The 27,211-nt window shown below is 40.9% G+C and overlaps 1 protein-coding gene across 1 annotated transcript in view; it reads right to left on the reverse strand.

The window, feature by feature from the left end:
* The window catches only part of TMEM132B (transmembrane protein 132B), a 258,293-nt gene that overhangs the window by 124,642 nt on the left and 106,440 nt on the right, over window positions 1–27,211 (reverse strand). The window contains exon 3 of the mRNA XM_037375321.1: window positions 25,023–25,163. Within this exon, the coding sequence (XP_037231218.1) occupies window positions 25,023–25,163 (141 nt within the window). The remainder of the gene's footprint in view (window positions 1–25,022; window positions 25,164–27,211) is intronic.

Below are 27,211 nucleotides of genomic sequence, written 5' to 3' on the forward strand. Positions count from 1 at the left end.
TTCACTGTTTTATAGTAATAGGTTGCTATATCTTTCCTTCAAAGTTGGCATTTAATTTAATGAATCACCTTTCTCCATAGCTGGTTTTTAATGTACTGTGCCATGTTTCCCATGGTGTCTCAGCCTCCCTTCCTTTTGATTTTCCTGTTGGCATTTAATTTACGGAAACAAAAGGATTATGCTGTATCTTAGAGTTAGATTATGATGACTAAATTTCTACTACCATATTATTTTTAAGCAGCAGTTTATTTAGCCTTAGTGAATTGTTACCTGTATAATCCAACTTCATTGTGTGTTGTGATTTGGAAAGTGAAATATTGTGACTGCTAACATAGCTCAGGACACACTAAATTGACTCAGCAATTTCCAAATACACAAGGTAGGAATGGAGGTGACCTACTGAATCATCTATGCCATTTGCTAGCTACCACAGGCTACCACACTGTATTATGCCATTTGTAAGCTCTGTTTTAGCAGTGGCTGTTTGACTGTTCCTCAGGGAGCAATAGGTGTTCCAGAGCCTCACCATCAACAGGCACAACAGCTATTGGACTGAAGTGGCTACATCCCTGTTGCCAAAATATAACACAAACCCCCCTGAAAATGGCTTTACAATATAAAAACATTTGTGAATCCTAAACACTCAAGGAAAAGGTTGACATTGCCAATTATAAGTTAATTCCTCCACTTCAAGGTGCAGCAAGTGCACCTCACAAGACAAATCTCCAAAAAATGCCAGCCCCAGCTATCCCTCATCTCAGGCAACACCAGAGGCTATTGGACCACCTGCATGTATGCCGTCGGTACCACGTGAAAACAAACATCACCTTGGATTTTGTTCAGGGAAGTCTCATAAACACTCCACCATGATGCTCATGGTAATTAACTGTAAGCTTGCCATTAAACATAGGTGTAAGTTCTTTCCTCACATTTCCTTCCCACTTAAGTCCTATTCTGTATCAAAGCATGATTCCAGATGTCTTCCACCAAGGCCCTGATCCAAAACCCAAGAAAACAGTGGAAGTTTTCCCACCAGCTTTGCTGGGCTTTGTATCAGCACCCTCAGAAGAGGAGCACACACTGAGTTTGGATAAACAGGCCACTTACTCTTGGCAATTAATGTCAATATATCTTAGTCTCCAAACCCCACAACATTATTTTTCCAAACCTCTGGATGTATTCTCTCCTCTCTTTCTTTGGTTTTTCTATCCCTTGCCATTCTTTGTCTCTTTAACAAGAAAAAAATAAAGGCTACTGACTAGGTAAAACTGGTCACCTGGACTGCTCTGCTCCCCACTTTGACTGGAACTGACTTTTGCATACATACTGACACATACTACCCACTGCTGTTCCTCTGAGCCCTGGCTCTGCTCTCGCATTGCATTCCCACAAAGCACTCGCTTCTCCAGACAGACAAGTCTTCAGCTCTATTATTTGAATACTTCACACATCCTTTGCCTTATTTGCCCTTATAAATCAGATTATTTCATTAGTGTAAACATTTCACTTTTACTGTATTTCTGAGTTCTTTTAAGTTAGTGAAAAAAGACGAGGAGTTAAATAAGAATTTGTCCTAAGCTTTACAGACAGCAATCACTCATCTTGATAATTTTTAACAGGTAGCTGTTTTCTGTATCTTCTCTTTTTCCTCCTCCTCCGATGAGTTTCTCTCTTTGTCAAAGTACAGCTGACTGGATTGCAAAGTTTCTGTAACAGAAACCCCACTTCTCTTGCCATTTTGGTTGATATTTTCAAGTCTGTCTTTAAACAGTGCTTTAAAATGTTGTTGCTAATATTAATTACACCAAAAAAAAAAAAAAAGAAAAGGAAAAAAGGCCTTGATAGATTGTAAACACGGTCCTTAGAGACTTAATCCTCACCTCAGTCTCTCCAGAATTCAGCCCAACAACTCCTTTACAGCCAGGCTTTTCCTAAGGAACTGAAGTATATATGATCCCTCTACTCTCTCCCCCTTTCTAATTTCCACTTAAGCCCTGTGGAAGGAAGCTTCTTTGGTATCAGCAGGAAGAGGCAAGGCAGCAGAAGTTCACAAACCCTGCTACGCATGGGAAGGAACAGCATTCCCATGGATGATGTACACAACAGCAGCAACAGACCAGGGCATAAAACTCTCACTTCTACAACAAAAATTGAGTATTGTCTGCCTCAGCCATAAAAAAAAAAAACAAAAAAACTTAATATGAAGCTTATTCCTGGAGGCCTGCAGAATACCTCCTTGCCTTTTACACCCTTCCTGTATATGCCGAGTGCCTAAATCCATTACCTTGACAACACTGTGTATCACTGTAATAGCATGAGTCAGACTCATGATTTTTGTGACCATAACAAAAGCAGACTCTCATCGATTGGCATGGAGCTCCCTGTTAGAAACTGTAATTTCGGAAGGATACTTGCTTTAAATCTTGTTGCTCTCTGCTTTGGGTCTTGCCAACTTGTACATATACCAAAACCAGTAGCTTGTTTTATAGTCTCATTTTAATGGGTTTGTCTGTATTCCAAGACCCAGCAAACAAAACAGATCAAAACCTCTCCATAAGGGGTTTCACTCACAGCTTCTTCCTCATCCTTTACATACCCAATCCTAACAGGCTGAGCTCAGTGTCTGAACCATCTCTCACAGTTTCCAAATGACTGTTGCAATGTTCTGTTGCAGACTAAAATCCAAGTGTGCAGGTGTGTTGCACTTAAAACCCTTTGGCATCTGCAAAGCTGGACCAAAGGCTTAGACCAGTGAAGGAAGGACTGAACAAGGGACAAACCAACAAAACTCTACCTCAGGTTTTCTATTGGAGAAACTACAGCTCCTAGCAGGTATCGATCCAAAGACAGGCATGACTGCTGACCAGCAAATGTTTGGCTGACAAGCCAAGAAAGTAAACAGGTTACAACAACGACAAAAAATAACTGTCACCGTGAGTCCACAACAGTACATCTTCTTTTACAATATCCAGGAGAAAAGGGGTTAGATTTCTTGTTTCACTTTCCTTCTCTTGTTAACTTCCCCTTTTCATCAGCTGTACTATGTCCAGCTTAGTTCATGAAACCCAGTGAAAACTGCATTTCTCATCAATAATGCGGGCTGTGCATTGTTGTATAATGCATTCAGTAAGGCACGGTTTACTGCATTTTGCCTGGTACCCATTCACAAGCTTGTGAATATCAACATCTAGCACAAGGCACAAAAGTACAAGACTCCCATTTTATCAGTCGTGTAAGGCACAGACTGTTAGAGCAAATGCTAAAGCAACGAGAGAGCTTTTTTCTCCAATTGGTCTTAGTTCTTGGTCTTAGCAGATATTAGGACATTATCAGAAGATGTGGGCACCACTGAACATCTGTGACATTGTATGTATTACATGAGAAAGATCTTACAATACCCATTGAAGCTGTGGTATGGAATTGTGCAGAGAAAGAGCATATTTTTGAGAGGAATTAAAATGGACAGAAACCAGTTCATACAGCCATGTGAAAAGATGACATCTGCTCTAGTAACAAAGCAGGAGATTAGATAAGGTATGGTGCGTGCTCCTGCTAAGCCAAAATCCATTATAAGATCAGAAATCCTTGCAGCTCACCCTGCCACTTCCATAGGGCTGCTGAGATGCAGGGAGAAGGATGGAGGCAGCAGGAGGGAGGGGAACGCCATAAGGCCAACATGAGCCTGCAGCACTCCACAGGCAGTGGAGAGGATATCCACTTGCCCTTGAACGGACCCCTCACAGAATGCATCAACGGCGATGACTGGTATTGATGGCCGAATTTGTGAAGGAGTGGAAGACTGTGGAGGACTGCTCCTCAGGTCTCTCAGGAGATCCCAAATATTTCACAGCCCTGAGCCTCCCATCTGTTCCCGAGAATGGGATGAAGGATCTAATTAAAGGGAGATTAACATGATAGGCTTGAGGCAGTGGACTCTCTGCTGGAAAAAACTCGGTTACCTGCTGGAGCTCTTCGAACAAGTTAATACAATAGTAGAGAATAGTGAAAGGGAACATCATTTTCTACAAGTTTTCAGTAACTTTCCATGTAATAGAGCAAAGAACCTATCCTGTCCTTAGGGAATATAATGCTATTTCCCCTTAGGGGATATAAAACTATTCTTCTGAGAAAAAACCAGAAGAGAAAAAAGGTAAATCAAAGCAAGATACTGACTTGCAGTCCAGTATTCTGGGCTACTTGGTGATACACAAGTAATGACGCACCATCATGGCCCATTCAAAGACAAGGCCCTTCCTTCCCTGTCCCAAACTGTATAGCATGTTCCACCCCCAGGGCACAAGGATACCAGTGGCCAGGCTGTGCTGGACAAACCAATGGCTGCCAAAGAGGACTGAGAGAAGAGGCTCTTCAGTCACGTACCATGAGGTGACTAATGGTGGTGCAACCGAGGCTCAGGAGGCAACATTGCAAGGAACAATGCAAGGAAACAAACAGCCCTTGACTAAAGGGTGAAATGAATGACATAAGTACCAGAAGACATAAACAGTAAGGGCCGAGTGGAATTTTCTGTCATACTGCTGCAAACTTCAACAAGAGTTAGGTACAAAGTATTTCTGAAAATCCCAAGGAAGCTTATCTGCATTTTTAGGCAGATGAAGAGAGCATCTGTTTCATGGTGTTCTCTTGATTACTCCTTTTTCTGTGGCTATTGAAGACTTCAGGTTCAGCTGAAGCTTTGCTGGGGAACTGAAGTCAATGCTTGTAACTAGTGTGTTAGTCTCCCTCAGCTAAGGGCACAGTCCAGGCCAGAGTCACATCCATGGGTACGGCTCTCTGCCTGCCTGAGGAACATGTGCCATTCCCCCCAGTGCTCTGAGTGTTCAACTCTCTCTAATTACTGTGTTCCTAAGTCCCTTGTGGGACAGGTAGACATTATTATTCCCATTTTATGACTAGAAACTGAGGCACAGAGAGTCTGAGCAACTTGGCCACAGCCTCACAGGGAGTATCTGGTTTAGCAGAAAGCTGAAACCCAGCTCCCCAGGGCCAGGCAAGCAGACAAACTCCTGGAACAGCTTCTGTCAGGAACAATTCCCATATGGAAACAAGGCATGAACACAAGGACAGCCTAATCACAATTACAAAGGAATCTTCCCAGACCCAAGTAGGGTAGCAGCTCACAATGTATGGTTAACTCCCTACGGTGGGGCCCTACACTGAGCAGGCAGGTCTCACCATCCAGAAGGGTTTTTGGAAAGCACTTGCTGCTCTGACTGCCACTACCACAGCAGAGGCTGAGGCACAGCGATAACCCAGGCCCCAGGTTTGCTGCTCAAGATGGTGACCCGCAACTACCAGGCAGCCCTTCTTTTCCACATCGCTCCTCCCAAAGTGCCTGCTGGAGCCACCACACCAGCCCCATCAGAAAGCACTCTGCCCCAGAATAGCCCAGTTAATCCTAGAGCCCCCTCTCCCCCCGCCCCACTCACACACGCACTGCCATTTTACTACAAATGCACTTGTTCACTCTCGTTAAATCCCCTCTGTGTTTTCCTTTAGAAGGGAGGATTTCAAAATTTGATTTGTTTTACTCACTAAGTGCTCTCTGGTATTCCCAGCAGCTCCTTTAGCTGACAAGGTTTATACTTGTCGCCACTTTGTTGTGTTTTATGAATAGGGACCCAGAAACACCCAAGATACCATTTAACATAGCGCACATTAGTCTTTTACCCTGTGCCACTCGGCGCCTGGTATCATTCTCTCTACCAGAGTGTTACACACAAAATGGTCCCTCTAGGCAATGTACTCAGGAAGGATATTAACTCCCCCTAGCACAGTGTGTGACTGAAATGTCGACATTCCCTGTAGTTTAAAGCATGACTGGTAAAACATTTATGCATGCCAGGAAGGCACTGATCTGGGTCACACCATGGCAGCCTCGAGCGAGACGGCCCAGACAACAGCGGAGTGCTGGCAGCACCCACCTCGGTGCCGTGCAGGGTGGTGGGTGAACACCTCCATGCACGCCTCTGCTGCACCTTTTGGTGCTTCTCCCCAAATCCCTGGGGCCAGAGCCAGGCACACTGTTCCTCCATGCCAGCCCTGGGAAGCACTCCCGCCGGCCACAGGGAGCCTGCATAAGCAGGGCATCCTGTTTCCTGAACGTTCCACCTCTTCCCCTCAGGTGAAAGGGCCTGTTTGGGCTACCCCTCACCTTCCCCACCTCACCCTGCTTCTGGTTAAAGCAGGTGACAAGCAGCTAAAGTTTTGCTAAAATCTATTTCAACTGTTTCTTCCCTGACTAAGGACACAACTGGGCAACCCTGAGTTGCTACGAGGAGTCAAAAAGTGTTTCACCAGTGTAAAGAACAGGGAGAAACCCAAGTCCTGCCCAACGTGAGGTCTCGTCACCACAGACAAAGCATGTGGGTAACAAGATCAGCACTCACTGTGCTGAAAAAGGTAACCATCTAAAAGGAAGGTGCCACCCAGCAAAACATAAAAAGCTGGTACTAGAACATGATTACCCATCACAGGCAACCAGAGATGGTAAACAGCAAAGAAATACAAAGAGAAGAAACTGGAACAAAGGAAACGCAGAACTCTGGATGCAAAGAGATTTGGAGCCAGTGTTCACCCAGCGCAGCACATGCCAACTGATCTCCCACAGCAAACATGAAATAAAAACCTCTGTATCAGGGAATTACAAGACAGTTGTTATACCCATCTCTATCCTCGCATTTCCACGTGACAGTATTTGCACCGCTGTAAATGTTGCACTTCAAGGCTAACAGTAGAAGCAGCAGTAGTCCTCCCTTCCTCCTTTCCCAAAGTCCTTAAAAACGTTTGCTGTCTTTGAAACTGTGGTATTTTGTTAATTCTGTTACATTGTGCTCTCTGCTGAGCTTTTGTTAAAAGAGAAAAGCAGGGTGCCTGACAAACCCAAGTAGTTTTGACCTTGCGGTCCTCCAAGTGCCTTATGTTATACCCAAGAATCCAGACAAAACCACCCCTGCTGCTGTCTTGCACTGAGAAAATGTATCAGGACGACAGCATAACAGTTTGCTCAAGTTCCCACTGAAATTAGCGGGAGCTTTTTCACTTACCTCCTTAGAAACCAAACTGCCTCCAAATAATTCCAGCCTCCCTCCCACCAGTCTACTGCTCAAAAATCTTTTAGGCTGGAATACATCAAAGTAATCTATAAAATTTACCTGAATTTCATTTATGCTTAGGGTCAAGCGTACAGCCCCTTAAAATTCCCAGAATCTTACTTTATTTCCAATACAATTAATTTTCAAAGCATTTTAAAGGTGAAAATAAGACCTTTCCAAGTATCTCTGCTTTGAAAAATTATGATGTATCATATTCATTAGCATCTGTCACATTACCCTGTAGGACAGTCTACTATGAGTGACAGAATATGGCAAGTCAGTATACGCAGGTGTGTGACAAACAAAATCAGTGCAATCACAAGGCTCAGAAAATTGCTTTTAATGTTATGTTTATATATATAAATCTGTTAAATTACCTGGGCAGGATATAGAAAGATTTTACTTTATACAGCTGCCTGCAAATCCTAAAATTGCATGTGTGAAGGTGGAACTTTACTCACATTTTAACTATAACGATGTAATTCAGAATGTAAAGATCGCAGCAATGTGACACTACAAATACTAGTAAGAAGATGATATCCAATTGTTTCAAGTCAATAGTGGGAAAAGGTTTTATATACATTTAAATAGAGTTGAGCAGGTGGCTGTATTCTCTTTCAGACAGGGACATTATCACAGACTGATGGAATAGTCAGGGTGGGAAGGGAGCTCTGGAGAACATCTAGTCCCACCCCCTGCCAAAGCAGATGCTCTCAGAGCAGGTTGCACAGAGTTGCATCCAGGTGGGTTTTGAATGTCTTTGAACTTGCGTTGCAGTTTGTACCCATTGACCCTTTTGTCCTGTCTCTGGCCACTACTGGAAAGAGCCTGGCCCTTGGCACTTACCCTTAAGATATTTGTAGAGATTGGTAAAATCCCCCCTCAGACTTCTCCAGCCTAAACAAGCCCAGCTCCCTCAGCCTTGTCCTCATCAAAAGTTTTTCTCACCTAGGCCTTGAACTGTAATGGAAAGATTTTCAGGGGAGTTTGCAAAGAATTAGCTGGTTGACCTCTGTAAGAGCTACAGAAATCATTCCAAGCTGCTTGCTAGAAGTCCGCAGTGCCTGTTCTGAGACTCAGAAGTTGATAACGGGATACAGAGCATTTCATTGCTCCATCACTAGTTCAACTCTCGCATAAACCAGCGATAGCCAGGAGTCACTACTGCGGGAACACAGTTTGGCTCCTGCTGTGAAAGGAGCTATGAATCTACCCCTCCTCAGCAGTGAGTTGTGCCCATATCATAAACGTCTCCGCCACGTTTGGTGTTATGTGGCCCCCTTACTGGCAGTCACAAGGACATTCCAGGCAATCTCTCTGGGTCAGAGGACATGTGGCTATTTTGTGCCGTTCCTGTTCTGTCTTCAGGCCAGGGAATAGAGCCTTCTAGCCCGTCATGCAGACAGTCTAGGACCTTTAGCAAACGCTTTAAAAACTTCACATTTGTAACTAAAAATAAAATGCCATTTCATTTGGTGGCTGTGTAATAGTGATTTTATACAGTGCCATTAAAAGTAAAATTCAGATAGGAGGAACTGCTGACTGCTGCTAAACTGCAGAATTTTCAAATTCTTTGAGGCAAGAACATGTCAATCTTTTATATGTCTGCAAAATGCCATGAACATCTACAGCAGTCTATAAATCATAACGGGAATGATACAAGCAAACCGGAGTTATGGGATCTTATCTCACTGGCAGATTTTGCCCCACGGATAAGGTAGCTTACAAAGCAATAATGAAATATTATCAGCAAAATAAAATTTTAGTAGCTTTTTATTCTTAACAGCATTTTCCTAGCACCATGTCAATAGAAGTGGAGCTTCATCTGGGACCAAAAAGTTCTGATTTGCATATGTTATCATGCAAAATGAGATTTTATTCTACCCTTGCCTTCAGAAACACTGAGCCATGCATAAGATCAGATCACAAAATTAAAACAATTTATTGTACTGGAAGTCTCTTCTGTTAGTTTTGGCCAAGTTCCCAGTTCAAGCGATTAGTGAAACCACAGAAATACTAATTAGCAGTGCAGGGATCCTCAGAACTTAGTGTTTGTGTTCATGGTATATTAACAAAGTAGACTGACCATGCTCATCTTAACATGACTGTGTGCTTCATCATTAATTGCCAAGACAGGAGATCAAATCACCACTTTCAGAAGACAGGTAACTTATGCCTGAGAACGTGGAAGCCCTCCTCACCACTGCATGCAGTCCAACTGTTCTTAATGCAAGGCCTCCAAGAGCAGCCATCCTCTGTATCATCATCATGCAAAAATCATCTATCAGATCCTGCACATTCAGGAGTTCATCCTAAGGATCCTTAAAGTTTTTAAGTGTTCTTTCTTTGCTTTCTCATATTTTGAGTCTCATGAAATTTTCAAGATTTTTCATCAGTCACAACAAGCGAAATCTTACTTTTATGTTTAAATGCAAGTAGGATCCTTCTTCAAAATCACTTGACTTCAGGAGTGACTGACTGTAAATATTTGAAAAGACATGATAAAAATTGCAAAACTTGTCAATATGCATCACCATCATTACTTAATAAAACTCCTCTGTACATAAGAGTACCAGCATTGTCCTAGTGGTTTATGGTAAATAAGGAGAACTCCAGCTGAAATTAACCTCATTCATGTAATCCACAAAGAGCCTATGTATTACCCAAGTCATTCTTTATAGTATTTTGAAAACTTAAGAGGAGTTTAACTGGTTGCCCAAGGGCCAGGTGCAGATCAAGGCATAATTCAATCCTGACTGACCCCAGGGTCTGGGCTTCTGAACAGCCTTCATTATACAAGACACCATTTTGCACCTGGCCAGAAGTGAACATAAGTGTTCATCCAGAGACCCAATTAAAGCTCTATTTAAAAGAAAATTTAGACTCAGGTGCAGTATGTGCAAATCAGTGAATGTAAACTGCCCCAGCCTTTTGGGGCACAATCTGTCTCCAGTGTTATATGCTATCCAGCACCAAGCATATTATTTGCAAATATTAACAACCAAATAAAGCTTTGAACTGCAAGAAATCAAACGTTGTTAGCTATGAAGGGAAATGAGTCTGTCCTCATGTCATCAGATGAAGAGTTGTTTCCTCGTTTTTGTCAAACATCAGCTGCTGGTATCAGTTCAGGGGTCTCACCTCCAATCTCCCCAAATTAAGTGGTATCATATACATTAAGAAAGCCTTGTAAAATGAGATCTTCAGAAAGAACACTTTCCACTTGCAAAAACTGCTCTAGAAATGACAATCTAATTGGCAGCTCCATAGAAAATATCCAAAAAGCTAATTAAAAGGCTCCTCCTGGACTGGGCCCTAACCCTGCCATATCCCAAACTGCAACACACACTTCGTATTCCAGAAGGCTTCTCCCACATAATGGTTTAGCAACCTACACTGTTGCCAGGAATAGAAAAGTACATCAGACTTAAGCAATTAAGTTTTTCTGTGCTACATAAGCTGGAAAAGAACCATACAAAGAAAATAGCAGCACAGAAAATGAACAGGATGGATTACAGGCATCAGCATTAACAGATAAAAGAATAGCTTCTTTATTTCATTCAATAATATATTTGGAGGAATAAAGCTTGTGCTGACAAAGAAAAATGTAAAAAGCAGGACTACAAATAAACTTGCAGTTAGCATTCATTTTGTCAGAAGGAGTTCAAAATTCAACTTAAGATTCACATTTTGTAGGAAATTTCTACCTAGGTCACAGACCTACCCTACAATTTAGGGTCAACATGAACATTTAAATTGAATTTTATTTGGAACAGGAGTACAGATGGACTTAAAGAAGGTTCAGGCATGCCAAAAAGAAACATATTAGTTTTGTATTTAAGTGTGAGGTATTAGTAGAAAAAAAAAAAAGAAAAAAAAAGAATAAACCGGGGCTTTTGTATGTTACTGTGCTTTGTTAAAAAAAATAAATAATAAATCCTTATGTATAGAATAAAAGGCACTAGAATCTAATCAACTGCTCACAGCAGGAATCCACAAGTACTGCTTATGGTGTGCAGCAGACCGACATATAATCATGGCTGAAACAGAATTACAGCTCACATCACCACATCAGTTGTGTTGATCTCTGCTGGAGCTTGGGGGTGGAGGAAGAGGTGGAGAGAAGAAGTCCAGCAGACATCCCCTCATCAAAAAAGTAAAACTGAGGGACTGACACCAACCCAAAAGCTTCACAAATTCAACTGAATCACAAGAGGTAAAAGCACAAATTGTCCCACTGCAGGTGATCAACTTCTTGTTCCATTCAACTGGTTTAAAGAAATCCTGCTCCCACCCATCCAGTTCTCCAGCTCTTTATGATATTTATTGTTACTATATATTTTTTGGAAAAAAAAAAAAAAATCAGAAAAATTGTACTGTGAAACACAAAGAAAGGAGTCCTACAGTGTTTTTAAACACCCGGGCAAAGAATAAAGGTACAAATTCCTGGGCATCTCCAAATCAATAGAGATTTGCTGTATTTTCAGCTTCTAAGAACATATTAGACATTTTTTTCTCTCCACTTTAGTCTTTTCAGAACATGCATATGTTCAGCTGGCTTGGGGCAACAATATATGTAAAATATGAGTAATTGGGAAAGTTGAGCTATTGTGGATTGCAAACAGGAAGAGAGCTGCAGCACGGCATTTGACCCTTTCTGCTGGGCTGTTACCCCTGCAAAATGTAAGGGCAGTTCCTGCAACCATGCAAAACTAACCCCATCTGCACCACCATGGGCCATGATGTGAACCACCATCATCCAACAGGATTACGGGTCACTATTCTGAGAAACCTGGGAAGGTGCAGGGAGAAAAGTGCTGTTGGTTGCGACCAACAGAGTGAAGTATTTTTTATGTTGTATCTATGTCAGCCTTCTTCCCAGCGGCCAAAGACTGATGGTACCCTGATGACTGCATCATTTCACAAAGCTCTGGACACAGTCAATAGAAACACTTTTGTGGGATGGAGAATATACTGTCATGAGGGCTTGAACTTCTCCTTCGCTGTCTCCTTGTAACGAATGAGAAAAATAGATGTTGTAGGGTGTGTGGTGAGGAACAGAGCTAAATCAGGTGCTGGACAGGGACAGTTGGGTCCTATTTCATACAAGTTTTCAATGTTACTGAACTCCAAACTCTCAGTCTAGATCTACATTACTGGCCACACTGCAGAGGAGCTGAGTATCCCATTTAAAAAAAAAAACAAAACCCAAACAAAAAAAAACACTAAAAGCACACAAAATAGAGCAGACAGCTGCACTTTGGCTTTCTGAACTTCAGCTGAGGCTCTGTAATAAGCTCTCCAAAAGCCTGTCCCTGAACGAGTCTACTGGGACCTTCTGAAGATAGAATCCTACACATACACTTAGTACCTAACACAGACACCAGAGATGGAAAAGACTTTGGAGTTCTGTAGTATTGATTAATAAACAGTTCATAAACAATAATAATAGGATGAAAATTGGTAATCAAATGAAAATATTGAGTGTATGTCAGAAGTGAAAAGGAGAATAAGGATGGAAACAATTTCCCTTAAACCCCCTATTTTAAAGAGATATATTCTTTTCACTTCAGGTAAAAATCTCTTCTTTCTGTAAACTTCAGGATTACAATATCCATCTCTCCAACAGCCCAGAGGTGAAGGCACTCACATATAAGGTGGGAAAATAAGCTTCATACCTATGAACTACCTAAGTCACTATTTTCCCATTGTTACACCAGCACTAAGTTTATACAGAAGCAACAGAAAAAACTAATTAATGCATTTTCAGCAGCTCAGGTTAGGTTAATAAGGACAACAGTCAGCAAAACACAGTCAACATTTGCCAAGGGCTATCACTCAGCTAAGCCATGCCATGAACCAAGGGAAAGGCTGTTGTATCCCAGATAACAGTACCAGCTGAGGAATCCCACAAATCATTAACTCCCTAATGGTATCAAAAGGGAAGCAAAAAGTTTCCAAGAAACAAAGGCTTAGATTAACCTCACTACATTTAATATTTCTCTAATTTAGACGTATACATCTGAGCTAGCCCAGTAGCCTCCCTGTATGTTCTGCACAGAGAAGCAGCACAGTTATTGCACAATTACTGGGGGACTGGTTTAGGTCCCTTCCTTGAAATGGAAGCACAGAATCTGAATGCAGGCAGGTCAGACCCGGGCGTCTCCCCACTATAGGCACCCAAATGCCTCCTGCAGCATAGAGATGTGATTTCCACTCACAACAGCTGAGTTCCACTCACAACATACTGCAGGAAACCCAAATTCATGCCAGTACGCTGCTACAGTATAGAATTAACAGCTGCCACAAGAAAAGTGGTGAAATAGAGAAGACAAAAGTACACCCTCTCACATACTACACCCTTTTTGTAAGGCTCTGGAAAGAAGTTATTTTATTCTGCAACGTGTGGTCAGCAGGGAGTTGCAAGGTGGTGTTCACTGAATAAATAACAGTTTTCATTATTAAGGCATTCACAGTCAACATGTTCCATACTCACCCTTACCATTATTTTTTTTTAAAGAAAATTATTATCTACTTTTCCTTTATGGCAAAGCTTGGGAGTGACAGATGATCCATCAGCTTATCTGCTGATTTTTAATGACAGCATTTTGCATTCATTATTCCCTACTTAAATCACTCTTTTTAAAAGAGGAATAACTTTATTTCTTCCTCTTGTCACTAGAGAAATTAAACGGTACACCATTAAGAAGAGTGCTTGTCTAACAAAAAGATACACCAGCCACAGATTTAGAAAACCAACATGGACAAAAATTGCCTAAGAGGGAGAGCAAAAATAGGAACCCGTATCTCCAAATACCTCCACTATCCACTCACTGCTGAGGTCAGTAACTTCTGGAGTTAAATCTCTGCACTGAAAACTCCTAAGAGAAAAGACCAAATAATTCTTTTTGATTATGCAATGCTGAGCACTCCCTTTGCTAAAGAGCTAAAATGTATTAAGCATGCAGGTGATGTGAGGTAGCTACCCTCCTGGCTGCCAGTGACAGGGACATTTCCTTGAGGGAGCCTGGAAGTCTCAGTCTCATCCTGGTAGTCAGAGGAGCACTGTGAAATAGGTATCAGAAAGAGCACAACACTGTCAGTCCTGCTATTGCACACCAGCCTAACAACCTTAGCAAACATCAGGGACAATATCTGCGCTTGCTTGTCCTCAGCTCAGAGCTGCTCACAATCTAGGCACAGGCTAAGTATTGAAAAACTCAGCACTTAGATGACACATACAGAAGAGCAAACCCCAACAACAAAGCTCTTCATGAGACTTGTAAGTGCCAAGCTTTTGAGCCCAGTGAGGCCAACAACTTCTGAAGAATCAAACCTGTTCATTTATTCCACCAATTAAAAAAAAAAAAAAAAAAACAAAAAACAAAAAACACAAGGATTTTTTGCAATATCAAGCTATTGGCAGTTGGTTTTAAGGAAAGCTTTTTTGCTAAAGGTTTGGGGTGGTTTTCTTTAGTGATTTGCCTTAATGATTGTAATACTTTACAGCAAACCCCTTAACAAGTATCCTGGGAAAATGCGTGTAGACCAAATTGTATAGAAAGAACAAACAGAGCTAGCTTACAAGGACTTGTGTGCAAGTTCCCAAAGACAGTATGTCCAAGTTTATTATAAAGTGGTGTCCTACATTTTCAGCCAGGTGACAAGGGGGGCATAACTCTTCTCCTAATACAGGCCTAGTAAGATGAGCTGGTAAACAGTCTGATGCCCTAGCTATTCCCTCTAGCTGGGAAGCTACCATGGTCAAATGCATGGTTTCCCTGGCAGTAACAGGGACATTTCCTTGAGAGAGCCTGGAAGTCTCAGTCTCATCCCGGTAGTTAGAGGAGCACTGTGAAATAGGTATCGGAAAGAGCACAACATTATCAGTTCTGCTATTGCACACCAGCCTAACACAACCTTAGCAAACATCAGGGGGTTTAACTTTTAAAATTATAAATACAGATGAGGAATATCAATGGCAAAATGAGTGAAAAAATCTAACTAAAGCAAAAAATAATTTATGCAAAGTTAATGCTGGGATGTTTTATAATGTATTTGACACAGAGGATTCAGATAAATCAAAGTAACAAACTTAATATTTGCCTGTCTAGCAACAGCACCTCCTAACAATAAAATGAGTTTAAATTCTGGCTAAATGCCTAATAAATGAGTTGTTAGCTTTTGTACTTTAATGCACTGGCTGTTAAGTAAGCAAGTCAACACATCTCAAATGGAATTCAAATGTGTGCAGTAGGCTCCACTACAAGTCAAACTCATAAATTTGTAAAAGTGCAAATTAAATGTACCTCAAATACCAGCTCCCCAATTTCACATTCATTCAATAATCTTTTCCAGTCCTATTATATTGAAGAACAATCCAATTATGCTACTTAAATCTCTGTGTACAGTTGCCAAAAATAAATGCATTAGCAACACTTCCAACATACTCAGAAAGGTTTCTGCACTACAGAAGATTTCAGTTTCTGATTTCCACAATATTTTCACGTGACACAGTAGTGCCTCTCATTATATAAAACATGGATTACCATCAAAACTTACATTTTCTGCATATTGCTGTCTCTAATTGCTGACTCTGAGTACCTCCTTCATCATTATACCTGGCATCAACAGAACCAAGCACATACTTAAGTGACACCCTATATATAGGTCCTCTTCTGAATCTAGACTTAAGTTTGCCAAAAGAATGGGGTTTTAATCTGGGACTATATAAATAAGTACAACACTTACAGGTGGCATAATGGCTTTATCATGTCTTCTCCCTCCCTCTGTAATCTCCATAAGCTTCACTGAAAGTTTCCCATCACTAAGGTGATGTTAGATATCTAAAGGTGTTGCACAGACCTAAATATGCTCAGACCTCGCATTTTTAGAGATGAACTATGACTAAGAATTATGTTTCCTGGATATTCAGACCAGCATACATAAAAGAAAAGGCTTCAAGTCTAAGTTATCAAGGTAGCAAGAAAAGGTGATTAAATTATAGAAACAAGACCCCAAAATCCAACAATCACTTTTGATTCTCCAGTCAGAATATCTGTTATGGGAGTGATTAGTTTCAGCAGCCATGGTTATCTGGGCTTTATCACTTGGACTTAAGTTATCAGTTAAGCACGGCTGCAATGTTTATATATAGCTCTGTAAAGCTTTAGAAATTTTCCAGAATTGTACAGATCTTTTCCATGCACCTCCCGTGGTAACTCACGTGACATCACCCACACAACCACTAAAACATACTGCATAGGAAATAACAAGACAGTAAATCAGTGGAGACTCAGAGAAGCCCATTGACTCTTGAATACGTCATCACTCCCTTTGGCATCCAAGATGGAAAAAGCATGCAAGCACCAAAGGATGAATAACTATTTAACAGTCATTCACTCATCAACATGCATTTGAAATTTGCTCCCAGCCTCCCTGTTATATTCTTGCAGTCCTAATTATGCAGACTACCCTACCCTGAAATTAAACCTTCCCAACTGTTACATCAATATTAAGATTCACATCTAGGAATGATATACCCAAAATGAAGCTAATTAGGTCAAATGAAAAAACAAGACTCATTTCAGAATGACTGGGCTCATCTTTCAAAGGAAGTGTCACTCAGAATAGCCTTTGGATCAGGTTCTGTGGTCCACACTTGTGAAGAGTTTAAGTCACTTCTTTGCATGTTTGTTGCTACATCAAGGAAGAGACCAAGGGATCAGGAAGTTACACTGATTTATTTTTTTCTCTTCAACCTCACATTATGAACAAAAGCAAAGTGACGTTTTAAGAACAAATAACTAAATTATAATTTTATATATATATATTCCATTTTCCTTATACCATCTAAACTGCAAATACAGTAAAAGAAGATCAAAATTGAAAGAACTGAAAGGGCTTAAATTATAAGCTAAAAATTTGCCTGTCAAAACACTTCTAGAAATAGGAACCATACTACTGGAAGAAAGTTTTCAGCCACAAACACAGCTGACAGACAACCAATTCCCTGTTCCATCAAGAAATTGACCGAAGAATCTTAATTCACTTTTTTGAGCCAAAGATCAAAACTGGACACGAACGTGATGAGGTGGTCAAACTTCTATGTTCCTTTTCTCATGATAAATCTGCTATTTATCCCAATTTTCTTCCCACTGCTACCAAAAAGGTACAAGGACGGGATGCAGGAAGGGACTTGCCACTGCTTAGCACACATCCTTCTACACTCAAGGAATTTTCTCTTTTCCTTAGTCTGAGTCTTTTAATTCCCCAGGCCCTTGCTCACCAAGATATGCTACACGTAGCCCAAATTCGAAGCTTCTCATATAACACCACACTTGCCCTACAAAGACGGTTTGTAATGAGAGGCTGTTCTGCCTAGCAGAGTAGGTAGAAATATTTTTCTAGGCAGAACCAAACCTTCTAAGCAAGATGCAACTTTTAGAAGAAAAATATTTTTCCAATTCACTGTATGCCAATTAAACAAACACTAACAGAAGGAATATTCTCATATTTCTCTGGATTTACACAAAGCAAAAGATCTTTATCAGTTAATTTTCTAAGCCACCTTCATGCCTCTGCTTTTTTGTATCATTTTATTGTATCATCTTACTCCACTGAATACAGGTGAACACTATTGAGTTCTTCCAACAAGACATTCCTCATTTTCCAGATTTTTAAGACAACAGTACATTTATTCTGTTAGGGTTCCCTGCTACACCGCATTACAGGTTTTTCCAACTACCAAAGGCGTATTTGTTCAAAAACATATCCTTGAGTCATAATAAAGGTACCATAGCAGGACAGCAAGGATGGAATGAGTCACTAAGGCATTACCTTCTTGGACGAGTGGTGAACTGGGGCCAAGAAGCAATTATCTGGACTACCTAGTCAGTAATCCCTCTGACCCATCTCTACTAGAGTCTTCACCAGAGCAGCAGTGAGCCTAACTAAGGAAGAGGAAGAAACAGCCATCTGAAAAAGCTGGCGGGCCAGGAGAGAATTCATGTGGTTTCTAAGCTATTAGGCTCCCAACAGGCGATGGACTGACAATTTCATTGTTCTTGAATGGCCTTGAATGAAAGAAGGGGAAAAAAAGAAGAAGAAGAAGAAAAAAAAAGACAAAACTCTTAACAATCCCTCCAGAAACGATAGTTTCCTATTTGATCCTAGAACCACAGCTTTCTACAGTAAGTTGTCCCTCCTACCACTGTTAATTTGTCTGTTACTTTTTATGTCCTCTCTAAAGTACTGTGAGGTGTCAGTGCTTTTATCTTACAGAAACATTTCCAAGCAGGCTTGGGTTCTTTTATACAAAAAGGCGGACATGTAATGAATAAAGGTTAGTTAAAATTCTTATAACTCAGGTTTTCTTTGTGACACTACTGAGCCATTTATGTTTGAAAATGTGTGTGGATGCTTCTCACTTGAACACTCTTTACAAAAAGCAGAACAGACTCCACCACTCATAATAGAGGTCACAACCTTAAAACTGGTGTATTAAAGATAAAATTCTCTTCATCAATGGCTCAAGAGACAGTGCTGTCTTGGGGTCCAGCCAAAGGCCAAAGAATGAACTCCTGGAGGATCTACAGGCCGTGCACACTCTACATTCAAAGGACATTTCTTTGCCCATGAACCCTCTGACCTAAGGCAAACAGCAAGTGCGTAAGAATAGGAGGGAAACACCCAAACCAGTACACTGTACCCCACAGGCTTCTTCCTACACCTTCAACTCCTCTGTTTTTAAATTCAAACCCTTTCTTTTCAAAGTAGCTGAAGTATGGCTTCATGGAAATATGGCTTTCCTGGTAAAAGAGGCCCTAAGGAAGTCTGACTACTTCACCTACATCAGACTAGTCTGACAGGGGATGACAGCCATCAGCTGTCCCTTCCCCACCTTCCTGGCTTTTTTTCCTCAGCAATTCTCTATTCTTTCCTGTCTGCTTTACACATCTCGTGTTTCTTTGCTCCCTCTGCTCCTCTTACTCATGCACTTTAGCACTACGTGAACCTAATGGCATCCAGCCCACTGCCTTTGCATGGGCCTAAAATAGGACAGAGCAAGGCTGTCTGTCTGTACCAGTTACTGCTCCTTTGTGTAAAGCAACACACGCAATTGATCTTCTGTCAGCCAACTGTTGTTGCTGGTGGCACTTTACATGCTCAGTGTCCTGGGGCCAAGCAAGCTCCTTTGGCAATAAACACATCAGTAAGTGTTTCACTGCATGTCCTGATGCCTTCCCCAGTGTAGCTAACAGCACAACAGCAGGCTGCAGCCACCCAGCTTTACAGGTTTATCTCACAGAAGCAAGCAAGCCCCTTGTTCTAGCTTCAGCATGCCCTGTGACCAAAAGCACAGACACTCCAAGTGCAACCATGCTGCATCCCCCTGGAAGGCCAAGTCACTGCAGTAAATCAGCTCATCAAACAACCAGGACTGCAGCAGGCTCTGTTCTGGAGCCAGCAGGAATCTCTGCACCACACTGCCACTTCGTGACGGTGTGTGAGCTTGGAGGCAACAGAGCACCCAAGTATGCCATTCTGGAGCAGAGCGGTAGGGAATTCAGTGCAGAGACACCTCCAAAAAGCTGTGAGAGAGAGCTCCAATCTGGCAGAGCGAGTGCGGAATACAGCCAAGAAGCCTCATAGCACCCAGGGGGGCTTCCAGGTGGAGTGTTTGCTTATTGCCCTTGGTAACGTGGGGACTGGAATATATAGTGGGGAAAATGGTAGTTCCCACAGTAAAGGGATAAGTCTCAAAGCTGTCTGTCAAAGCGAGGAGGGAGAGGAGAGAATCTCAGCTCTTATTTTTAAGACATACCCAAAGCTTTAAAACCAAAACCAAATGATACATCTTTGTTCAGTTGATCATCAGCTCCAATAACACGTATTTACTTTAAATAAATATATGCACATATCTTAACAAGCAGCCAACTTTACAGCTTCTTTTAGAGTCATATTGCTGGTTCAAAGGGTATTCCCAGCATGAGTTGGGAAAAAGAAGTGAGTTATTTTAAAATCAGAGGATCTATTTGCATACCTAAAATACATAAAATAACTGCTTTTAATTATTTGTGTATATATATATACATACACACACTCTCTACAATTAAAAAGTCATGTAATTATTTGAATTCTGTAAAAAAAAATTAAAATGGTAAGGAAATCAAATGATCATTATATAAACTTAATTTTTTATTTGAGTTTAAAGATAGACAATGTCAAATGCCAGACAGCTGAGCTGATCTGCATCAATTAAAAAAATATAAATTTCCAGGCAACAGAATACATACTTCTGAGGACACTTGAAAGAAATCCCTCTGAAGATCTCACCCTCCCTACTTCTGCATTCTGAGTACCCCTCATGCAAGTTTAATTTATGCAGTGATGGATATCCTGAGAGATGGAAGCTGTATTACAGACACAGAGATAAAATAATCCCTAGGTGAGAACAACCAGTTTGGTCTCAATAACACTATACTCAGCACTGCAGGTAAAATCAATTTAATTAACTTTGCTAGTTAGCATAAATATAACCTCTCTGGTTAAAGTACTAGTTTGTCAGAAAATCAGACTCTCGTCACCTGTTAATAATCCAACACAATTTAATGACCATTTTCTGGAGCAAGGAAAATGATCTCTTCATATACTACCTTTTATAGAAGGGTTGCAACTCTCTGGCCCAACTTTTTGTGTTTGTGCCACCTTCTCTCTCCTGAACCAAAGGCCAGGTCACATTAAGTTTCTGTTCTTCAGCTTTTCAGCAAGGAGACACCGAGCACCATGAAATAAGTCATACTGCGGGGCCTTTCAAATGAGACCATGGAAACCCAGCTCCTGCTCACCAATGATTTCAAATAACCTAATCCTACAAAATACTAAATCACTCTGGCAAAGTTCCCAAAATCCCATTCCTCTAGATAGCAGCACTGAGTGATGAGGTACCACAGCTTGCCTAAAGACGGACCATGCTCTCAGGGCACCTTTTCAAGCCCTCTTGCCCTAGTCCTACTGCAGCCTAATTTGTGGCATGTTCCTTAGATGCTTTCAGAGAACTCTGAGGTGCAAAGGACAAAAGAATGGCAAGGCTCAATCCATCTTTTGGCAAATACAATGGAAAAAGCCTGCATGGTCTTTACAAAAATAGGATCCATTTTCTGGAAACCACAAAGAATGTGTCTGGTGTACTCTCAAATTTTGTCCTTGTATTTCAAAAGCACTTTTTGCAATAATTCAACACATAGCCCTCTACCCCAGGCCTTCACAAACACAGCTATTCTGCACAGGAGGCTGAAAGCACTAGGTTTTTATCTAAGCCCACCAGCCCTGACTTCCTTACTCCTTTCAAGATGCACTCTGCACTCAACACGGAAACCCAGAAAGATCTTTTCCTATGGAACGGGAAGTGCTGGGTCCCAGCTACAGGCATAACGCAGGAGTATTTGTGCTTGAAGTAGAAACTGTGTCTTTTTGGAACAAAACACACTGCTCCTTCAACTAACCCTACGAAAATGAGATTCACAGACTTCTGCCCCAAGGAGAGAATACGAGGGACAATAAATGCAGATGCAACAATCAATCTCCTTGCTCAATGATCTACCAAAAAAAGTCCTTTGAGATGGCAGCAGTAAGGGCAAAGCAAGGCTCCACACAGATCAGAATAGATGTGTGCATACATACTAGTGTGTGTATATTTAAAATAATCTCTTCTTTTTATGCTCTTTGTTCAACTACATTATCAAAAAGAGGTTTTAAATACAAGCTTATGGAACTACTAAAGAGGTGAATTTATGAATGTATTCCTAACAAAACACACTCTGGAAAGCTTTAATCTATGAATTGTGACAACCTTGGACAAAATGGATTTTTAATAGAATATAATGTAAACTGCCTGAAACATTGTGATAAGGAATTTTTTTTAAGTAATGCACAGAAAAGGCATGATGCACCCTGCATGCAAGGAGGAAAGGTCTTAATTTAAAGCATTTTAATGAACACTCAATTTCCATAGGGGAATGTGAGAAATGGAGATGAAAAACTCATGATAACGATAACACCGCAGAGAGAAGGAGAAAGATTAGAAAAGTAAGCAAATTTGAAAAGGCTCCAGCTGATAACGCTAGCGAAAAGGAATGCAGACTGGATCACGAACATGTCACAGTCCAAAGCCACTGTTCTCCTTGCAGGCAGTGTCTGTCGGTGGCTCTTATCTGAGTGGCGCACTGGGGAAGAAAGAGCAACTGAAGTGCAAAGCAGTGGAGAACAGACCCCTCTCTGAGCTAAGGGCAACGAGCATAGTCAGAGATTTTGCAAATGCCATGACTTGCTGGAATTTCTCACTTTCACCAAAGCTGCGGCTTGCAGGGCTGCCAGGGCTTTCTGCCCCATCACAAAGCCCAAGGGAGGTTGCAAAACCATAGCAAACTCTGCCATCTCTTCCTCAGAGAAAACTAGCTCAGCTGAGAGGCTCAGCCCCAGCCTGCCCACTTCCCTACTACCAGCTTACTGCCGGGCAGGTCAGCAGAACGGAATACTTCCAAGAGAGAAAAAAAACCCATCTCCCCCAAGGTAGATACGGTTCTGTTTACTAATAGCTTCTGCTCTGCAATGAAAAAGATTGATCCTGCACTCTCACTTATACATAAACTGCCTTTAATGAAGTTCTATGAATTACTAAAAGGAGGAACAGATGAATCATGTCTAGTGACAGTTTTGCCACATTGACCTTAACAGAAGCAAGTTCAGATCTCTGCTTATTTAAATGAAACAGCAGAATCCCCACATAAACATTTAGCATTCTTCAAAAGAAACAAGAGGGCCACCATTATGTCCAAAAAGGCAAATTAAAGATCAAAGTTAAATATTTACTCTAAGAACTACAATATTTGCAAATCTGGAAACGATCTTGCAGCAGTTTCTATTTGCATACTTTAATTAATCCAAAAATATTAAACTAATCTCACAAAGGAAAGGGTCAAAGTATTAATTAACTTGAGATTCATTGCTTTTGTGCAATTTAACAGTTCAACACAAAGCAAAAATCAGTTTTAATAAAAACTAAGTTACTGTGACAGGTATAATTTCATGGATTAGTGAAACCACGTACAAGGAAGTAAGTTTCAGTGTTCATACTATTTTTTGTCTAACTAAAAAAAGTTGTTTCATTTCAATAGATTCCACTGTAACACCAAATGATCTTAAGTCTTCCTTCAACCCTAGCATTTCACTTTCAAATTGATGGCTTTCCACCTTGCTCAGAAGAGAACAGAGGTCACAGTTGTTTTAGCAAAAAAACCTGACTGCAACGTTCAGCAGAGAGCAGCTACTGCACAACCACCCAGATCAGCCACCTGAGCTAATTCAGGTTGAGATTTCACTGCCGGAGCCATCATGTGTCATCGCGCAGCTCCAGAACAAGCATGAAGGTTGCCCTCTGAGCCAGCTCTCACCCCACCAAAGGGACTCACTGTTTTCTTTTAACAGCTTTTGGAGAAACTAGAAAATCTTGCCAAACAAAGGATTTGGAGACAAAGCATAGTGCCAAATCAGCTGTCTGAGCTTTATCAGTACAGCAACCCATGAAACCCCAGCAAAATGGTAATGGAAAGTGGCTAGAATTCCCTGCATCACAACCTCGGAATTATGACTTTAACAAATGTGCCTAGGAAACAAGAAGCGCCTTCCTCACCCCACCCTTTTTTTTTTTTTTTTTTTTTGAATGGGGAGGAAGTGCATGAAACAGCTAATGAACAGAAAGGGTTGCCTTGAATTTGATGCCAGAAAGCTCTGTAGCACTTGACTTAGTCAGAGACACTAAGCAGGGAATCACCTCCCCACACTTCACCGTTTACAATGCAAATGTATGCATCCCACTGTCACTTCCACCCTGCATCTTTACTGGAGAGAAACAGGCACTCTTCACTTGCTGTTCATGAGGCCTGTTTTATACACCCAAGAGGACTCTCACCCTGGCAGTGCTTATTTATTATCCCTGTTGCTAAAAACCAAACTCATGTTAAATAGCTTTCACCTCAACACTTGTATCCAGTAGCTAGATGGGATGCATTTATTCCTCTAATACAGCTTCAGCAACAGACCAGAATGGAAACTCTCTTTGCACTCCAAACCTCTGAGAACAATCTTCCTAGGTCTAAACAATTACTAATGACGATTTTTCTCCTTTACAGGAACTTTCAAAAAAGATGGATGCAAAAGATTTCTCCAATAAAAATTCTGACATAAAGTTTTGCAATTTTCTAATTATGATACAATGTCAAGCTAAATCCATGCACAGTGTACTTTAAGTGCAGAGTAACTGCATGATAATGGAGAGAAATTGCTTGTATTGTAAAATACATAATTCTGACTAACAATGTAAATTTCTCATTACCTTTGATATAGCTTGTGGGAGCATTACCGTAACAAATGTATACAGCATTCATGAGACAGTTCATAGACACCCATAAGTGTTTTGCAGCAATAATGAAAAACACTTAATAGCTATTACTTTCATAGCTTTTCAAATAAAGAAGACAGCATTGTCCTATATTGCTTTCAATTATACTTCATATTTCTCTGTTTTAATCCATTTCTTTCTGTTGGCTCTTTGGCAACAGGAATTCTCCTGCTGCCCTGAACATGCATGAAAACCGAATGTGAGCTAGGACTAGTTGGCTGCCTCTGGTTTAATTAGAAAATCTACTTCTGAAGCTCAGAAGTTAAACAAAAGGACAAAAGCTTTTAAACAAAAGGACAAAAGTCATCAGATCACTTATAGCTTTTATAGGAGGCTGAGGAGGAAAAAATACTATTAAAAGACAATGTAAGTCATTAAAGAAGCTATTGTAGTTCTCTCACAGCATTTTAACAAGAGTTAATGCACAAAACTGCTTGGCAGCTTACCTGTTCTCTGCGTTTGGGTCGTTGTGCACACATGTGATTGTGGCAGTGGTCCTCGCACTGTCCGTCTCTTCTTGAACCCCCCACTGGTCTGCATCACTGACTCTGATGTCCATGATCTTCACACCTGGGGCTGTCCTAATTCTGTTGGTGAACAATAGGGATTGCTTCAGTTACAGACCTCCTACATATAAATCCAGAGAGGTAAACAAAGAAGATAAAAGGAAATATTCCTTCTTCCATTAGTAAAGACTGATACATTGCAACTGTAAGTGACTCTGCTTTAAAAATATAAACCAGGTCCAATCATTTTAAAGAAATGAAGTATGAGATTCATTATGTGCAAAGCCAGTTAATTTTCTGCTTGAACAATGTGGAGAGAATATGAATGCTTTCTGCTTCAGTGGCACTAGTTTGATACAAATGAAACAGATGTGACTAAGCATAAGTTGATTTATTTTTTGTGTCTGTCCTGCAGTTCAAGATTGAGAATCAGAATGCTGTGATATAGAATACATCCTCCTGGTTGCAAACCTTTGGGAGCAATGTGCCTTTTAATACTTGGGCAATCTGCATGGAAAAATGTGTTTTGCTGCTCAAAGACAATAATGCATGAAAGAGAGAGAAGGAATATGCTATCCTAGATCCAGGACTGAGGGATAAAAATAATTACGCTGTTGTACTGGGATCTATCAAACTGGACATGCCAAACTCTTGCTGCTGAAAGTATTTTGATGCTGACATGGAAAACTTTGATTTTTCTAAGCATGGCTAGACTCAGAAAGCAGTTTGGTAGTTGGTAAATGTCACCATTTTTTGGCTTAAAGAAAAATCTGCTAAAAAAAAGGTCCACGCTCCAGTGGGGCTCAGCGTTAGGAACAGATTGCCAAGGAATAGGAAACAAACTGCTTTTAATAGCAGGGACTTCATTTGTGCAGCTTGACTCCTGAAACAAGTCTGGGATTTCGACAGGAGTGCTGCAAATATGCCTGGAGAACAATTAGGCAGAAAGCAACTGCTGTAGCGCCACGTTTGCCACTACTGTGACTTAATTAATTAAAAGCAAAGCCAAGAGGGACCTCTTAGTTGTATGGTGGAATGAAACAGCACTGCTGAGACTTGAAGCGTTACTTAACAGTGAATTGTGATGGATTTGCTCCGATGCCTTGTGGCCAGTTGGTGCCCACGTTACACTATTAAGAATTTCCTTTAAGTTCTAGCTGAGTTCATGGGTTTGGATCAAAGTAGCTTCAAGACTCAACGGGTGGTCTTTTCCTCTGAGAAGGAATTAATTCATCCTGCTTTTATGATATCCTTCTTTTGGCCTGTAAGGCTTTACTGACTTGATGGGCCAAATTCATGCCTGACATAACCAATCTGATGAAAAATGTTTCCTGTAAGGAGAGAATTTTACTTGATATTTTTCTAATTGACTCCTTCATGCTTCTCCACAGAGATGCGGATCTCCAAATAATATGCCTCAAAGCTTATGTGCCCCTTTCCTATCATCTCCTTTCTTCAAAAGAACATTCATTTAATCTGTAGTAATTACACTGCACCAAATAATTCCTGCCAGATACCTACATGGCTTAATTTCAGACTGACCTGTAATTTGCATGAGATAGAGAATTAGGCCTTCAGCAATGGATTCAATATTTTTTTTCATTAGTCTTAGTCAACCGCTCTTGAAAAAAAAATATTACGACTTGAGCAAAACAAACAAAAAAAAAAAAACCACAAAACCAAAACCAACCAAACAAAAAAAACCACCACCACTTTTAAAATTTTCTCTTCCCAACCAAAATTACATTTTTTTAACAAATTCGCCTCCCCACCACCTCCTCAATTTCCCATGTGTTTTCTTGACAGCATGTCTGGTAACCTCTAACCCAACTTTCCACCCAAGTCAAACTCCTGGTTAATTAAAGGTTAACTGAAGGGCAGGAGATACTGGGGGGCGGGGAGAGCTGCAACGACAGGACAGCTGGATTTCACCCATGATTTCAAGATTCATCAGCCTTTTCCCATCTGTCAGAAGCTTGTTATGTCCTCCTACACAGCTTTTGCACTACAGATATCTTCACTCTGGAGCATTTACTTTCACCTCCTCTGATCAAAATCTAGCAGGTCATTTTACCCCAACAAGGATGAGAAGCAACATGGCACAGTTCCCTGCCACACTTGAGCAGGCT

Source organism: Falco rusticolus, chromosome 1, assembly GCF_015220075.1.
Source record: "Falco rusticolus isolate bFalRus1 chromosome 1, bFalRus1.pri, whole genome shotgun sequence".
NCBI classification, from domain to species: domain Eukaryota; kingdom Metazoa; phylum Chordata; class Aves; order Falconiformes; family Falconidae; genus Falco; species Falco rusticolus.